Source organism: Microcebus murinus, chromosome 2, assembly GCF_040939455.1.
Source record: "Microcebus murinus isolate Inina chromosome 2, M.murinus_Inina_mat1.0, whole genome shotgun sequence".
Taxonomy (NCBI): Eukaryota; Metazoa; Chordata; class Mammalia; order Primates; family Cheirogaleidae; genus Microcebus; species Microcebus murinus.
In genome coordinates this window covers 92867179-92885947 of record NC_134105.1, presented here as the reverse complement: position 1 = coordinate 92885947, position 18769 = coordinate 92867179, and the positions used below count along the sequence as shown (strand labels likewise).

At 36.1% G+C, this 18769-nt stretch overlaps 1 protein-coding gene and 1 non-coding gene across 3 annotated transcripts in view; one reads left to right on the top strand and one right to left on the bottom strand.

Moving 5' to 3' along the window:
* DENND2C (DENN domain containing 2C) overlaps positions 1-18769 on the top strand; it is a 74363-nt gene that overhangs the window by 30245 nt on the left and 25349 nt on the right. For both annotated transcript variants that reach the window (XM_012778407.3, XM_020282199.2), the window contains exons 2-7: positions 5501-6514; positions 7122-7258; positions 7670-7782; positions 8730-8900; positions 12470-12569; positions 17386-17430. In XM_012778407.3, coding sequence (XP_012633861.3) covers positions 5688-6514; positions 7122-7258; positions 7670-7782; positions 8730-8900; positions 12470-12569; positions 17386-17430 — 1393 coding nt within the window. In that variant the 5' untranslated portion in view covers positions 5501-5687. The remainder of the gene's footprint in view (positions 1-5500; positions 6515-7121; positions 7259-7669; positions 7783-8729; positions 8901-12469; positions 12570-17385; positions 17431-18769) is intronic.
* Positions 14564-14703, bottom strand: LOC142869662 (U4 spliceosomal RNA). Its single transcript, XR_012918242.1, has one exon. It is a non-coding gene; the product is annotated as a U4 spliceosomal RNA (small nuclear RNA).

Here is an 18769-nt window from a genome sequence, read left to right as displayed (position 1 = left end):
TCAAGTGATCCTCCTGCCTCGGCCTTCCAAAGTGCTGGTATTACAGGTGTAAGCCACCACACCCAGCTAGGCTTTTTTAAAAATATAGTTTCTATTGCTACTTATTCAGCTTTTTTGGTCATTCCTTCCGAAATATTTAAAATCTTCTGTTCAACCCATCCAGTGAATTTTTCATTTCAGGTAATGTATTTTTAAGCTCTAGAAGTTTCATTTATCTTTTTTATGTCTTCTATTTTTCTACTCATTATGTTCATGTTTTCCTTTAAATTTATGAATATAATTGTAATAGCTGACTTGAAGTCCTTATCTGTTAACTTCATCATCTGTGTCATATTTGGTTCTATTTCTGTTGACTCATTTATAGGTCTCATTTTCAGGCTTCTTTGCATGTTTAGTAATTTTGATTGGATGCTAGACTTTTTAAATGTTATATTGCTGAGTATATTGTGTTGTCTTCATGTAAAAATTATTGAATTTTGGTTTTGTGGGTACTTAAATTATTTATGAATCTACTTAATCCTTATTAGGGTGGCTCTGAAGTAGCCTTTGCTCTAGGAATAGTTTAGTTCCACTGGTAAACCATGACCTCCTGGAGTCTCTACTGAATGAATTACCTGCACATTCAACGAGGTTGCTCCGGTAGTTGAACATTTCCCAGACCTGTGTGAATTCTGCGCATTAGTCAGCTTACACAGATCCACCATAATTGTTCTTTACCCACTGCTGTTTGTTGTCCAGCCTCATGTAGTATTACCCTAAGCATCAGCAGCTTAGTATTCAGCCAAAGATTCAAGGGGACTCTGTGTAGATTTCTGGAGCTTTTTCTTTTTTTCTCTCTTTTCTGAGTCTCTGCTCTGAAAATTCTATTTGCCTCAGCCTCTCCATATTCCAGTCTCTTAATCCTCAATTCAGCAAGGTTGCCATGTTCTCTTTAGGTTCCCTTCCCAACACTGCTTCTGGAAAGAATCTCCAGGGAGAAAGCCAGGCCAACATAGAGCCTGCTTTATTTATCTCCCTTCTTTAAGGGATCACAGTCCTGTGTATCTGTTATCCAATATCTGAAAGCATTTATTTATTTTTTCTATAGCTAGATAATCAGTACCAATTTTTTATAGTTTATTTTATATATTTGTCCAGTTTTATAGTTATTTTTATGGGGAAGGCAAATCTGGCCTCCCAGGATAATTCCATCATGGCCAGAAGTGAGAGTTTTCCTGGTCCCTTTCATCAATTTTGACTTTGAGGTCAAATTCACATAACATAAAATTAACTACTTTAAAGTATACCTCTTCATCAGTTTGTAAATCCGCTTTTAGATTATTCCAAATTCTACCAAATTATTTTTCCAGATACTTATATCTAATCAAATAAAATATCTTGAGGGATTTGGCGTGTTAAACTTGCACTATATAAGACTTGAGTTAGTAAAAATAGAGAATCAGTATCCTCCTTCCCAAAGAGAATTTAATTTACCTGAATGAATTCATATTGGTTTCTTTTAATATACTAAAATCACAGAATTCTATATATGAGAGGTTATGTTATAAATTATATTTGAAGGTGATAAACTACTACATTTTTTTTATTTCTTGGATGAAAATAAAAACAAAGTGACATGATTAAGAATCATCTCCAAGCATTCTGTTTTATCATATTTTTCAAAACCATGCTTGATTTTTCCGTAGTTATACTTCTTTTGTTCACATGAGGAACTGAATGACTACTGCTGTTTCTTCTCTTGAGACTGCCCATTGTTGTCATGTGTGCTCTTCCTTCTCTTTTTGTGAGTTCTGGCTGAGCTAGAGAAGTCTTTGACTCATTTTGTGGTATTAAGAGAAGAAACAAAATGATTTTTTTTTTAATTTTTGAAGCTGTTAGATTTTTTTACCCTCTGTTTCAGTTAGAATTGTTAAAGCAAGCTAAAGAAAGCAATCCCTAGAGACAAGTGTGTGAATATGTTGGCTTTAAAAAGTTTTCCAAAGATGAAGCTTGGGCAAGATATAGGACTTGAAAGCTGGGCCAGCACTTACGGGTTGGAATGTCTACCAATAGTGTAGGTCAAGGCAAGAAACTGGGGGGCTCAGGGATGGGGTATAAAAGATTTTGCAGGCGAGGAGAGCCATGGGGGAGGAGGTACTGAGGAGCAAGGTGGCTCAGAATATAATTAGATTAAAGGGGCAAACATAAGGTTCCTGTATGGAAACAATTGAGACAACTCTTGTTTGGTGAGCAATTCTTATTTTTTTGAAAGAAACAAAATCACGACCTGTATGTTGGAATAGGCAAGCTACATTATAAAGGGTGTAAGTTCATTTGGCATAAGTTGGAACTGTGAAATCAACTATAAAGAGAAATTGTCTGTATTGTAAATATAATCATAGATCTAGTTAAAATGCATTAAAACTTTTTTATTTTTGAAATTGTTTATTTTTTGAAAGGTATGATGCATTGATACATACATGTAGGAGCAAGTGGGATATTTCTTTACAATACCTACCTATTTTTGGAGTGTCTTATGCTGCTATCCTACTTTATTGCTACTGGAACACCATAATACACATCATTTATATTTGTGTGTGAATTCTATAGATTTAGCCATTTGTTGCCAGTAAATTTCAAGTTAAAAAATTATTTTAGCCCTGGTAATTTTCATCATTTTTTTTCTGTTTTACCCCTTCACATATAAAATACATTAACCATGGAATAGTAAAGAAAGGGTTAACAAGGACTGCCAAAAATCTCTAGGCGCCCACCCAGGAGCTAGAGGGAAAAGAAGTCCTATCTTGTCTATGATGAAGAAAATCTGAGTCTCAAGGATACCTAAAATTGTTAGGAATTTCCTATAAACATCAGAAGCAAGGAGAGGATTTTCAAAGTTACAATAATCAATAATAGCAAATTAGATCTTTAAATTTAATGAATTAGTCTTTTATCATGAGTGCTGTTCAACAGTTGATATTTGGGGCTTTGGGTATTGTTACAGTTTTTCTACTCACATGAGTTTAATTTCTTAAGGATTTTTGGAATGATTTTTTTTTTTTTTTTTTGCATCAGACTGTCACCAGTTTATTTGCTGGCAAAGCTGGTTTTCCTACAAACTTGTAGGAATGGTTTAAATGAAAGTTGATTAAAGTCCTGATTAGCAGTTGCTCTGCTAAGAATAAATTTTGTGTGCATGTAGTATATATATATATCAGTTTTGGTCAGCTGTACTGACAGAGCTAGACTAAGATACTTTCCTGCATGTTAATCAGGGCCACACAGACAAAGCTAAAGGAAGGATGACCCCTGCCTCAGGAAGTTTTGAATCAGTTGCTATTTATAACCAGAGATAAGGTCTTTACTCAGTTGGTAGGAAAAGTTTTCTGCCAAATTTTCATTTGAGGAAACAATTTATGGGTCTAACTGAATGAAGCCTCTATGTGAAGGGAAGGAATGTGACAGTGGCTATAAGTATTTGTGCTGATTTGGGTCAAGGGTGTGGTGGCAGAGATGTGGAAAGTTCAGTTATCAGTGACAAAATAGGTTATTAAATTTTATTTTTATTTTATTTTATTTTTTTTGAGACAGAGTCTTACTTTGTTTTGCCCGCCCTAGAGTGCCATGGCGTCAGCCTAGCTCACAGCAACCTCAATCTCCTGGGCTCAAGCGATCCTTCTGCCTCAGTCTCCGGAGTAGCTGGGACTGCAGGCATGCACCACCATGCCCCGCTAATTTTTTCTATATATATTTACTTGTCCAATTAATTTGTTTCTATCTTTTTTAGTAGAGACAGGGTCTCGCTCTTGCTCAGGCTGGTTTCTAACTCCTGACCTTGAGCAATCTGCGTGCCTCCCAGAGTGCTAGGATTACAGGTGGGAGCCACCGCGCCCCGCCTAGGTTTTTAAATTTTAAAGCAACTGATAGTTAATGGGCACTGGGGGTTATCTCTAGTGTATATGGAATCCTGTGCTACTAATCAGAAAGTTGACATAAGGGTATGTGATTGGCTAATATTATCAATCAACATAGGACAGGAAGAGGAAATTAGTTATTGGTATGTTTCCAGATTAAGTGGCTGTTGCTGTGGACGTATACATAAACTTTTTTGGTTATTTGAGATGTAATTCTGTTCACTTATGCTCTTTATAATACTCTATTGGTCCTTGTTTCATTAAGAGGTGGTTTTTGCCTGGCTCACATCTATAATCCGAGCACTTTGGGAGATCAAAGCAGGAGGATTGCTTGAGGCCAGGAGTTTGAGACCAGCCTGGGCAACTTAGCAAGACCCCATCTACACAAAAAATACTTTAAAAAATAGCCGGGCCTGGTGGCGCATGCCGGTAGTCCCAGCTACTTGGGAAGCTGAGGCAAGAGGATCACATGAGCCAAGGAGTTCGAGGCTGCAGTGAGCTACGATTGCGCCTCTGTGCTCCAGCCTGGCAACAAAGAAAAAGCCTATCTTTAAACAAAGAGAGAGGGAGAGAGAAGGTTTCATAAAGAATTAATTTATCAGGCCGGGCGCGGTGGCTCACGCCTGTAATCCTAGCTCTCTGGGAGGCCGAGGCGGGTGGATTGCTCGAGGTCAGGAGTTCAAAACCAGCCTGAGCAAGAGCGAGACCCCGTCTCTACTATAAATAGAAAGAAACTAATTGGCCAACTAATATATATAGAAAAACTTAGCCGGGCATGGTGGCTCATGCCTGTAGTCCCAGCTACTTGGGAGGCTGAGACAGAAGGATCCCTTGAGCCCAGGAGATTGAGGTTGCTGTGAGCTAGGCTGACGCCATGGCACTCACTCTAGCCTAGGCAACAAAGCGAAACTCTGTCTCAAAAAAAAAAAAAAAAAAAAAAAAGAATTAATTTATCACAAAACAATATTATATGCCCCTGTGTGTAATCTCTTATAAAACCTCATTCTATCTAACTTTAGGAATTTTTTTTAGCAGTTTAAAATAACATACAGTTTCTTTTGGTGTCAGGAGTCTGGGCTTAGCTTAACTGGGTCCTCTGCTCAGAGTCTCACAAGACTGCAGTCAAGGTGCTGGCTGGGCTGTGTTTCAGGATCCTCTTCCAAGCTTATGTGGTTTTTGGCAGAATTTCTTGAGGGTATAGGGCTAAGGGTCCCATTTTCTTGCTAACCGTCAGCTGGGCGCTGCCCTCAGTTCCTAGAGGGCCCTGAAGTTCCCTGCCACGTGGCCTTCTCCAGAGGCAGTTCACAGCATGGCAGCTTGCTTCCTTAAGGCCAGCAGGAGACTCTCTTCTAACATTAGGAAAGTAAATATGGCAGAACATTAAAGCTGACAATCTGAGAAATACCACAAGTAATGTTTTCCGGTTATTATTATATCATCATCTTAGCAATGCCTTTATGGAGTTGAATTACTTAGTAGATGACAGGTACATTTTTATATATGCAGTGTGTATGAATTATTTAGGGATATGTGGGCAATGTTTTAATGGAGTTTTAAATTAGGAAACTATAAAACTGTGTTAACCTATTTTTGTCTCATTCTAATAGGATTATTCAAGACAGAATTGTAGCCATTTTCAACAAGGATCAACGATCAAAATTGTTCTTTTTGAAAAGGGATTTCCAAGTTAAACATGAAAGGAAAATACTGGAATTGTGTGGATTCTGACAGGATAAAGAATACAGCATTTCACAGTTACTTGTAATGGAACCTTTGTAAGATTCATCACTTGTCATGCACCCAACTGGGAACATGGATGTTGGTTTTTCTCGTTCTGCTGTTCAGACATTGTCAAGAAGCCACTGTAAAAACATCAAACAAAAAATTTCTCAGTGGGAAGGAAGGGCTAATGGTGTATCTAATCCAGAAAAGTGGCATCCAAAGGACTTTGGAGTGAGATATAATAACTGTCACCAAGAGATTCTTTCTAAGAAAAATCCTCTTGCTGAGGGAAAGAGCAAAAAGTTGGATGTAACGAGCTCTCAAAATGTGGGTTTAGGTATCAATGAAAATGCCAAAAACTGTGATCAAAATGAGGGTGAAAGTGAGAAACATAAATATGATGATACATGCTTCTTTAAAAATGAATCAGAATCCAATTGTGTGTGTTCTCGGGTCAAACAAATTGAAAGTTGTAAAGAAGTTATTTTAGATCCAGAGACTTCATTACCCCCAGGAAACTTCTATACCTCACAAATATTGTGGAAGAAAATAGAAGCACTTCCCCCAGATAAAGTCTTAAATTTGGCTTTAGAACATTGTGACTCTTCAGAAAAAGAACTGAATTTAAGAGTTCTAGATAGTCCATATGGAATTACTAAGAGCTTAGAAAATATTTACTCTGAACCTGAGGGGCAAGAATGTGGACTTTCTATAAATCCTTTGCCAAAACCTCGTAGGACATTCAGATATTTATCTGAATCTGGTGTCATGCCATATAAAGAAAGAAACTGTGACAAAAGATACTGTGAAAATAATTTTTGTGCAGAATCTTCTTTGGCTTCTTCTCAGGAACCTGAACCAAAGAAATATGGTGGAAAAATTAGAGGAAGATCTAAGAGGTATGTTTTAGCTTATAGATAATGATTTATAAGTATTTTCCATACAAGATTATTGAGCTTCTATTTCCTTTTCAAATCAACTTCCATTCCCCAGCTTAGGTTACGGCCCTAATGTGAACATACAGATGTTGATTAATATGGAAGGACAATAAAAAGAAGAGGAAAAAGTAGAAGTGTAGGTAATACCTAACACAATCTACTGACAAGAGCATCAGAAAATCTTCCATTTTATATCTTTAAAAACCTGTAGATACCAGGTCTTTGTGTCTAAAAAAAAGATAATAAAAAAAATAAATAAAATAAAAACCTGTAGAGAACCAAGTACATTCTTTTACTTCAATTAGGGCATGCTGGCCTTAGCCCCACTTTTCATTAGGGAGTGCACTTAACGAAGGAACCCAGTGAAGAATATGAATGTGATTGGCTAAAAGTCTTGAGTTTTCTCATGATGCATATAGGGCATCGACCTAGTTTATTATTCTTACATCTCTGATAAAACACCTTTGTAATTTGTATACAAGTCCCTAATTTAGATTTTGTCTTCCATACCAATTTGAAGATTAGAGTTTAGAAAGGCACAACTTTAAAGTCTATCTCCTTTCTTAAGGAAATCCTTTGAATTTGAAGATATTCAGCACTTTCGAAGTCGGAACTCACAGAAGATTCATGAAGAACTTGGAAGAAATTCTGGTTCAGCACTTTATTACACACAATCTGAGGACAACATCTATGAGGATATCATATGTAGGTGCCCACAACTTTGCAATTAAATTTAATGTATTTGCTGAAGCCCTTAATTATAGAATGACATTTTCTTTTACAATCAAGCATGTCTTGCTCTAGGTTTTTCTTTTTAATACGGAAACCTTTGGTATATAAATTATTTTATTCCCTAATGAATTTTACAACTAGTATAACAGACTGCTCAGTTCAGAAGTACATGTTTATAGTACAGTATTTTGAGAATTCGTTTAGCTCAGTTAGACCCCTAAGTGGTTTAACAGCTTAAAGTGCTATTGATCTTGAGACCCACATCATTACAGCAATGTAGAATAAGAAAGGTGAACATAGTCAGTTTTTTATTTCCTTTGCTAGCTATGGTTACTTTTCCATTTAATTAAATTTCTTTAAACATTTTTAAAATTATTTTTTAAGATCCCGCCAAAGAAAATCCATATGAAGATATTCCAGTGCAGCCTTTACCCATGTGGAGATCTCCTTCAGCATGGAAGCTACCACCCACTAAAAGTGCTTTCAAGGTACCCAAGGTATAACCAGAGAATTATTATAATTGAGGAAAACATTAGAATCTTGTTTATGATCTTTACAAAAAAGGTTAGGATGGTTTAACTGACACCAAAACATAAGAGGCACTGAAATGTAGGTTTTATTGTTGGTGGTGGGTTTTTTGGAGGAGCAGCACACAGCTTTTTGTTTTGTTTTGTTATTGTTTTTGTTGTTTTAGCACTTAAAAAAAATTTAACAGGCTGGGAGTGGTGGCTCACGCCTGTAATCCTAGCACTCTGGGAGGCCGAGGCGGGAGGATTGCTTGAGGTCAGGAGTTCGAAACCAGCCTGAGCAAGAGTGAGATCCCCATCTCTACTATAAATAGAAAGAAATTAATTGGCCAACTAATATATATATATAGAAAAAATTAGCCGGGCATGGTGGTGCATGCCTGTAGTCCCAGCTACTCAGGAGGCTGAGGCAGAAAGACTGCTTGAGCCCAGGAGTTTGAGGTTGCTGTGAGCTAGGCTGACGCCATGGCACTCAGTCTAGCCTGGGCAACAAAGCGAGACTCTGTCTCAAAAAAAAAATTTTTTTTTGAATATGAGTGCCTTTAGACAGCCACGAACTTTTCAGTTCACTATAGTTCCCACTGGTCCCTATTAGTTAGTTTCACATCAACCTATGACTTAAATTACTTGCCTGGTTCCTGAAAGCATTCGAGACCCCTGAAAGCAAAGGCTTGATTAATGAAGACTCAATGAGCTGTTGTTTTCTGGAAAGTTGATTACATTGTAGTAGAAGAACTTTGGATTAGAAACCTGAGAAACTTTTTTATAATTGGTGAGAAAGAAATTATGGTATCCTCATTTGAGACAACTTTAAAGGAAAGATAAATATTTTTCTGAGATAGCTTTGACTTTGTAGGAGAACACAGGCAGTAACTAGATGATCTTACCCTTTACCAGTACATCTTCTCTTGTTTTAGCTTCCTCCCAAACCTCAGTTCCTTAACCGGAAGACCATGGAAGTGAAAAACTCACAGGCTTATTTACGATCAAAGCTCACGAAGGATACCACTTTGCCTGTCACTTTAACTGAATGGAAGCTTTTCCGAGCTGACGAAGTTGCAAACAGGAAAAGGAAAAATCTTCCAAGGGTAAGGATTCCAGTACACTAAAATGAATGATAAGTTAGAGGGGACCTACTGGAATTAGAAGACGTGGAAGGCAGCCTTAAGTTTTAAATTTTTACTCATGCAAGAAAAGTACCTGAATGGCTTTTGCCAGAGTTTCTTTATGGATTTGGAAAATTGATGTTAGGTGGAGGACTTTGTTTTGATTACCTTAGCTCTCATTAAAATCAGCTGCCTGTTTCAAGGAAGCACCAGAATCTTATATAAAAAAGCATTCTATCAAGCTGGCTTCACTATTCTAATGCATTCATTTATATAAAATTGCCAGAGTAAGTTCAGTTTTGTTCCTGAGTTAACAGATTTTCAGTAATGACAAAGTATATGTCATTAATTTGGGGCAAAACTTTACATTCAGTGAAAGAAAAAATGAAACCTATTACTTGGGAATAGAAATTATCAGCAACCATACTACATAAATGACTTCTCCCTTAAGGGAAAAAAGGCTGTAAGTCTGTAAATCATCTCAACTATAGAACCATTGTAACCAAAATGAAGACACTGAGATTATTTGTAGACAGACATATTTTCTTTTAGGAGAGGCACTTAAGTTACATGAAAATATTTTTAAACTCTTACATTACTTTGTTCTTCTGTTAATGCAGGGTTATTTCCAGCATTGGCAAAACAATGTGCCATAAAGAAATCAGATCATTTAAATATTCCTTTCCTTAATCCCATCTGAATTAGCTATATATATTCATTTACACAATTTTTATACCTGGTTTTAACATTAAACAAAAGTCACAGCTATTTCTTGGTTTAGTAACTGTTGATTGGTTCCTTGGGAAATACTCTGTTCCACAATTACTTTAATTCTTACGATTTGTTTCCTGCCCACTTCTTTAATATGTGAAAAGTTAAAGACACAGGTTTTAAAAAGCACTAAGCTGATCTCTCTGGGTGAAAAATAATCTTTAATTGTTTATTCTCCTGTGTATAGTAAGGAATATATAAAAACAGAAGCTTAAAGAAGTGTCAGGCATCCTGCAGTAGCTCTGTCCTTAGGGAGGGAGATCATGTTAGCACAACAAACAGCCTCCCACATGGCCCAGAAACAACAAATCATGTGCTCATAGGGAGAAGAATGCAGACACCTAAGGGACTGCATTTAAAATGTAGTTCTTAGAATAGCATTAACAAATATTTAGGAATTATGGATTGTAGAGTTTAATGAGACTAGAAGTTTTATAGTGCTTTTGATTTCACACGTCAGTATTTTATGTACTGTGGATCTTGAGTACTCAAAGCTTATTCTCTTTCTGATTATAGGTGGTAGGATCCAGTTTTTTCTTTTCTAATATTTTCCTAAAGGTTTTAGGAGAAATGGAGAGAAAAAAATGATGATGAACTCTTTTATTTTTGAGACAGAGTCTCAATCTCATGCCTGGGCTAGAGTGCCGTGGCGTCAGCCTAGCTCACAGCAACTTCAAACTCCTGGGCTTAAGAGATCCTCCTGCCTCAGCCTCCCGGGCAGCTGGGACTACAGACACGCGCCACCATGCCCAGCTAATTTTTTTCTATTTTTAGTTGTTTGGCTAATTTCTTTCTATTTATACTAGAGACCAGCTAATTTCTTTCTATTTATAGTAGAGACTGGGTCTCAAACTCCTGAGCTCAAGTAATCCTCCTGCCTGGGCCTCCCAGAGTGCTAGGATTACAGACGTGAGCCACCACACCCTGCCAGTGATGAACTCTTGATTGTCAGGCAGGAGCAGGCTGTTAGTACTTCAACCTGTGATCCTCCTCAGGTTAAATCTTTTTATGATATCCCATATGCAATACAAATTTTGGCTTTGGAGTATCTTCAGGAACAACATTCCATAAGAAAAGCAGTTTTCATTTCTTTTCCTTTTGATGACTCCAGCTATCCCTGGAAGGGAAACTGCTTCAGTTCATAGTTTGAAAATCACTGATCTAGTCCATATGCCTCTTCTCCACCCTTCTTTTCCATCCTTGCTGTGGAAGTCTGTGTGCATTGTTTGCTAGAGGACATTTCCTGATATCTTTTACTGTTAGTATCAAGTATATACAGCAGTATGGTTTCTGTCATTTCTTAGGATGAATGTTCTACGATATTTCCTGCAACTAGAAGTTAAATATAGCTAGCTCATAACCGAAATTTAAATGTATCACTTTGCCTCATATTTTTAGAACAGTTCTCTCTCCTTTATAATACTTTTGATTATGCTTTTCAAATACACATCAATAATTATGCTATTTTGGGTCATTATATACCCCAAATATATATTTATTCCCCATAGATCTTTCCTATAACCTTTAATGATAATTTTTCATTTTGGATTCTCTTGTTTTTTATAATGGTAATATTTAAGAACATTGGCAATATTTCTCTTGAATGGCAGCTACAAAAATCTTTAAGAGAACAAACTCATCCAAAAATATGGGAATAATCTGCATATTGGAAACACATGTTTCTCGCTTCTTGTTTGTTTTTTTGCACTGGACTGATTCACTGCCTATTGATTGCCAGGATTGCTAGAGAAACTAGGACAAAATAGAAAACAAGAACATTTTTCTTAAGCTACTTTGTTGGTTGTTATCTTGTATATTGTTTTTAACATTGGAATTCTAGTCATTAAATATGTTAAATCAGTATTAATACTTAAGAAAAGCTTGGAATTTTAAGATAAAAAGAAAAGTATACATGGAAAAACTAATCAATTCCTCCTTTTAAAAGTGTTGATCAGCTCTAATTCTTTCTTCTTTTTTACCCCAGTCTGTGTCTGTCAGTCTCTTGGTCTGTCTGTCTCTCTCTCTCTCTCTCTTTCACACACACACACAACACACACACACACACACACACACCCCTGTCCGAGCAGTAAAGAAAAATTTCTGATGAATAATGCTTATGGGATGGAGAGAAGCAATTGTGTAACAATTTAAATGCAAATGGTCTGGATTTTATTTACTCGAGACATAGGTTGATGATCGGAAAGAAAAAAAACATAGGTTTTGTATTTGAACATATTTGAGTATCTTGTTTTTATAGCGTATTTCTAAAATAAACTGTAATGCTAGTACTCCCAATAGCAAAGAGAGTATTCCCTTTGACAAAACTAACGAAGTGTGATTATCTTTTCTTTGGGAAAAATTCCTGGGAGCAAAAATAACTGAGTCTCACTCTGCCTTCCACCTGAATAAGTGTTCTGCTTCCTACTCTGGGCAAATCAAAACTTGAGCTTAATAGTAAAGGCTTGGTCACTATATGAAGTAGTCACATTTTGTGCATGTGGTGACGTGGAGTGACAAGGAATCTAAGAACCTGTTCTGGCTTTATCTGGAAAGGAAATATCCTTTCCTACTTCCCTTATGATTATTAATATGGACTTTGTATTAGAACAACATATTATCTAACTAAAAATAATTTTAGATTCAAAATTGAAAAATGTAAAGGTTTCTATTTATAAAATGGATCTTTTCTCTGAATAACAATCACTAATAAATTATTGTCATCAAGCTGTGAAACTTATAGGTGTTGGTTTTAACTTGTATTTTTCTGGTCTTTTTTTCAGCTTGTATTGAAAATAGATGACATATTTGAATCTAAGAGAGGGAAGAAGAAGGTAAAGTTACACCCTTACACTGGAAAAGAAGTAGTATCTCCTACAAAAGGTAAGAATTGTATTTTTTTTTTTTTAACAAGTCTTGCTCATCGATGGCATCATCATAGCTCAATGCAACCTCAAGGCTCCAGCGATCCTCCTGCCTCAGCCTCCTGAGTAGCTAGAACTACAGGCACATGCCACTGCACCTGGCTAATTTTTTTCTATTTTTAGTATCAATGAGGTCTCATTCTTGCTCAAGCTGGTCTTGAACTCCTGACCTCAAGCAATCCTCTCACCTTGGCCTCCCAGAATGCTAGGATTACAGGTGTGAGCCGCCATTCCCGGCCTGTGTATTTTTTTCTATTTCAAAATATTAAGGGGGTACAAATGTTTTTGTTATATGTATACCTTGTATAATGCTTAAGTCGGGGCTTTTAGGGTACCCATCACCAGAATAGTGTTATTGTACCCCATAGGTAAGTTTTTATCCCTTAGTCTCCTCCCACCCTCCCCACTTCTTGGTTTCCAATGTCCTTTATATCTCTTTGTGCCCTTGTGTGCCCATTGTTTAACTCCCAATCATTTGTGAAAACATGTGGTGTTTGTTTTTCCAAAGAGTTTATATTCTGTTCCATCTATTTGTAGCTGTCAGGGTATGAGGGGAGGATCATTATATAACTTAATATTTGATGTGTATTATAAGTTTTTGGTTTACTTTCCTGTCTATCTCACATAAGTATAAACTTCTTTAGGATAATGGACAATTTTTCAAATCCTTTTTATTTAATTCCATGCCAAGTAACAACTATTAGATGAATAAATAAATGAAAAAATTATAAACCAATGAGACTAATTTTCATAGGCAGATTGAATTATTATTTTGTAGTCCTACTTTGATTTATAGTTACTTATCAGTATAGACTTTTTCAGTGGAGAAATAAAAACATTGGATATGTTAAAAACATTAGATAGACTGAACGTATGTGCTACTCAACTTGTAGTGATTTAATGAGATTAATAATTTTATCCTTCCAATGCCTAGATAAAACTTATATTGTATTAATTAAGAAACTTTTTTTTTTTTTTTGAGACAGAGTCTCGCTTTGTTGCCCAGGCTGGAGTGAGTGCCATGGCGTCAGCCTAGCTCACAGCAACCTCAAACTCCTGGGCTCAAGCAATCCTGCTGCCTCACCCTCCCAAGTAGCTGGGACTACAGGCATGCGCCACCATGCCCGGCTAATTTTTTCTATATATATTAGTTGGCCAATTAATTTCTTTCTATTTATAGTAGAGACGGGGTCTCGCTCTTGCTCAGGCTGGTCTTGAACTCCTGACCTCGAGCAATCCACCCGCCTCGGCCTCCCAGAGTGCTAGGATTACAGGCGTGAGCCACCACGCCCAGCCTAATTAAGAAACTTTTAACATTCATAATGAATTATTAGAATTTTCTTACAAATGCATACAAAATTATTAAGTTGGTTGTCTGACAAAGAATATGTAGAATTTAGTAATTTTATTTATAAGATTCATAACAACAGTCAAGTCATACCAAAGGAAAATATTTATTCTTTTTGTGGAATTCCAAAGACAGGAATGTCTTAATTTCCTTTAAAAATCTATTCGACATTCTAACAATTTACTATCTGAAAATAAAATCCTCTGTGTTACAACTTAAGACTCTTTCTTCTTACTCTGTGATGATTAAAATCAACTGGTCACCATTCTTAATGTAAGTTTATATTTTTCAAAGGCAATTATTAAAATATGTTTTAATATCCTTTGGGGAAGAAATATTATTATATTATTGTCACTGTTTTATAGATAAGGAAATAGATTATAAATTGCAAATTATGTAAAATATTAAGACACTAGGGCCAGGACAAGTGCTTATTAGCATTTTCCCAGATTAATAGCAGTCATTTGGTAACTGTGGTCCAGGTATTTCACTCTAAGCAGGTTATTATTGATCTCTTATTTTATGTGTATGCTTTATGCCCTCTATCAAGGACATTTTAGTATATTTAGCTCTAAGACAAGTTTTTTCCTTTTTTTTTTTTTCAGTCTCCGTAGAGGCTGTCAAAAATTGCCAATGCTGACTATATTTTAAGTCATCATGGTGGAGTATTGGGAAAAGTTTTTAATAGCAATAATTATTCTTTGGATTAACCTCATTGGCTATAATACTGCCACTGTGCAAAGCTAAGACAAGTTTTTGAAGAGCCAAATCATTTTTATACACTGTATCAATGTTGAAAAGAAAAAAAAATCTTTAATACCCTGAATTGCCAACTTTTAGTACACATACATACACAAGAGGAGTGTTCCCTACATTGTAATCCTTCTCTAAAAGTTTGCTTTTCTAGGAGAAATAAGTTCTAGTGTTCTATACCTCTGGAGGATGACTATACTTAACAATAATATATAATTTCAAATAGCTAGAAGGATATGAGCATTTTCAACACAAAGAAATTATAAGTGTTTGAGATGATGAATTTGCTAATTATCCTGATCTGATTCTATTTATTGTACACATCAAAATACTACTGTGTACCCCATGAATGTGTACAGTTATTATTTATCAACTAAAATATAGGAAAAAAGTTTTTCTTTGCATGGCTCAAAGAAAATAAGCATTTACCCAGCTTCTGTAACCACTTCCTCCAGTGTACCGGAGAAGTTTCTCTCACATCTGAGCATCTCCTGGCTCCATCATCTCAGATTTTCATTTTTCTCCATAAGCTTTTGTGTGTATATCAATAATGCCTAATAAAACTAGATAATTATATTTACCTACTCTGTCAGTACATACTAGAGTTTACTAATGTATTCTAACCTAAACATTCTTAACTTTCAGTTTTCAAGTATTATAAAATGACTTACTGCTTTTCTTCAATTCTGTCATTATAATTTTGTGTGTTGAACTCACATATTAAAAAAAGACAGGCCGGGTGCGGTGGCTCACGCCTGTAATCCTAGCACTCTGGGAGGCTGAAGCGGGAGGATCAGTTGAGCTCAGGAGTTCATTACCAGCCTGAGTAAGAGCGAGACCCCGTCTCTACTATAAATAGAAAGAAAATTTAGCCAAACAACTAAAAATAGAAAAATTTAGCTGGGCATGCTGGCTCATGCCTGTAGTCCCAGCTACTCAGGAGGCTGAGGCAGGAAGATTGCTCAAGCCCAGGAGTTTAAGGTTGCTGTGAGGTAGGCTGATGCCACAGTACTCTAGCTCAGGCTACAGTGAGACTCTGTCTCAAAAAAAAAAGAACATATGAATTTAAAATTTTTATAGCTGTAGCCAAATTGTCTCACAAAGAGATTGTAACAGCTTATGTTTCTACAAACAGCATTTGAAAATGCCTCTTTCCCCATAATCTTTACCAATATTATGTTTTATTAAACCTTCTTATTTTTTTGGCAATATCATGGTTGAAAATTTATGTCTTATTTGTTTTAATTTACATTTCTTTCATTTTGAACTTGGGCAATTTTCATGCTTATCAATAATTTATAAATCTTTTTCTATGAATTGTCTATTCCTATCCTTCATTCCTTTTTCTGTTGTGCTATATTTTTCTTCTTGATTTGTAACAGTTATTTGAATATTAAGAAACTTAGCCTTGTATCTGCAATGTGTTTACAAATATTTTCCCAGTTTATTGTTCACTTTTGAGTTTACTAATGGTTTTTGTATTAGATATAATTTTATATAATCAACCTTACATATATTTTCATTTATGACTTCTAGGCTTTGTTTTTCCTGATACATTTAAAGATTTTCCCTTTCTTCGTACTCTTCTTATTTTGCTTTAACTTTTCAGACAATCTAGAAATTTTTCATTTAATCAGGAAGCTTTTCTTTTCTTTTATAAATTGTGTGCTCAAAACTGTAGTCCAAAACACTCCCTTGTGAAAACAATATAGCCCTTTATCCTTGAGATACTTAAAATGTAATTGGGGAAAATAAGAACCATTCAAAGCAGTATGAGTACTACATAAATTCAGATTAAAAAACAAAGATCAGTATGGGTTTAGAGGAAGCTTAGAGGCATTATAGACAAGGTAGACTTAATTACTTGGTAATTTCTCCTAGCTCCCAGATTTTCCTATTATTCTAAACTCATAGTCTGGCTGGTGTTCAGATTTTTTTTTAGCCTGCTTGGTGTTCTACTTTTTTTTTTTTTTTTTTTTTGAGACAGAGTCTCACTTTGTTGCCCCAGGCTAGAGTGAGTGCCGTGGTATCAGCCTAGCTCACAGCAACCTCAGTCTCCGGGGCTCAGTGATCCTACTGCCTCAGCCTCCCGAGTAGCTGGGACTACAGGCATGCGCCACCATGCCCGGCTAATTTTTTGTATATATATTTTTAGTTGGTCAATTAATTTATTTCTATTTTTGGTAGAGACGGGGTCTCGCTCAGGCTGGTTTCGAACTCCTGACCTTGAGCAATCCGCCCGCCTCGGCCTCCCAAAGTGCTAGGATTACAGGCGTGAGCCACCACGCCCGGCCGGTGTTCTACCTTTGATACTTTATTTGGGAATATAAATGCAGACAAGAGTGTGGATGTAGAAATAGAATCCCCTCTGAATCAGACTTCTTAAAACTAGTCTGAAATTCTGTTAACTCTCTAGAATCAGGGATGAAAGAGCAGCTGAGGAGTGAGGTAGGGTTAAGAAGAATATGTAATAGAGTAGTTTCTTTGTTGAGCCTTTTATTCTCTTTCAGTATTTGTCCTAACCTGATATAACTAACTGGTTTGGAGAAAGGCTCAGCATCTTCATTATTCCTTACTCCAAGTACCAAGTTCTGTGGAGGTTTCACATTGTTCTTATCCTCATACACTTCTTAGTGTTGGACAATACAAATGGAAACTCTTTCGCTCTTTTCAGGTGAAACCAGTGGGAACGAAAGTGATGCTGAGTATCTGCCAAAGAGTGAGTGAGTCACTGGGGCTGCTCCTGTTCTTGTGATGATCATGGTTATAGGTGGAGTGACACCTACCTTTGTGATTAAGCATGTTTTTCTCCCCATGATGTTTCATTTTGTAGATGATTTCTTTATTTTCAGAACCTGAGAGATTTGGGGAACTAAAAAGTACCCTGTCAGATCTTTGACAGCATTAAAAATCTCCCATAGCAGAGTCCAGTATGGTTCTTAGAATGGAATGTTCTTAGGGGAGCGGCGCAGAGCTACGTGTCCAGACGTATATGCAGTAGTTTCCCAGCAGCCAAAATAGAGTGTGTGAATCATCCTCTGAGACAAATACTTAGCATTAAATATCTGATTTTTAACCGTCACTCAAGTGTAATTATTTAAGTAACTTTGATAGCTGCAATATTGAAAAAGGAAACATTTATCTGTTTCTCCTTCATGGGCATTTATATTCCAAATTATTGTGCTGATTACTTTCTACTAGAATGTATTATAGAATGCACCATGCATTTCTGGCTATATTTGTCGAAGCACTTCATGGTGCCCTGTATCCTTTATCTAATGAATTATCACAGCAAGTTATCTAGTTCCTGTTTAACTGACATACTAAGTCATGGAAAAAAATAGGAGACATGAATTTTCTAAGCTGAGTACAGGGCAATTCCAGGTCTGATATTCTAATCTTATGATTAATAGTCTTGTGCTCCCTCCACTGGCCTGAATTGCTTCGAGGCCAGGTGTTTGATTCTGTAGCCTGACTGAAGGTGAAACTTAAATCATCAGATTCAGCCTAAATATGTAAAGATGACTAATTTAGTGCCATTGCTACTGAGACAAAGGACTTGAAATTTTTTTGACTTGAACTCATCCCTTTGAGTAAGTAAAGCTTTGTCTAGGGCACTAAATGTAATTCTGGGGAGCCAGTTCTACATGTATTTTTTAAGTGCTCTTAATATTTTGATCAATAGTGTAACTTCTTTGGGGCCAGAATGCTTCATATCTTACAAAGAAAAAAATAATCAGGGGATGAGTCTTTTTATTCAGTGGCTCACAATGACACATAAGCAAATTTCTTGGACACTTAGACTCTTTTTTTCTGCAAGTACACCATTTCCTCTAGTGGAGACTTCCCCCACATTTTCAGAATTTAGAGATAAATGAGAATAGAGGATAGACGCTATCCAGTCTTGAGTAGTATTGTTATGACTTTTAAATAGTATGCTTCCATAATGTTATTCTTTTGAAAAATAGTCTGCAAATAGATGTCTTCTTCTGCTTCATTTTTTTCCTTATACATTAGTACTATTTATTAATATGAGCATATGTTCATTATTAGTAATA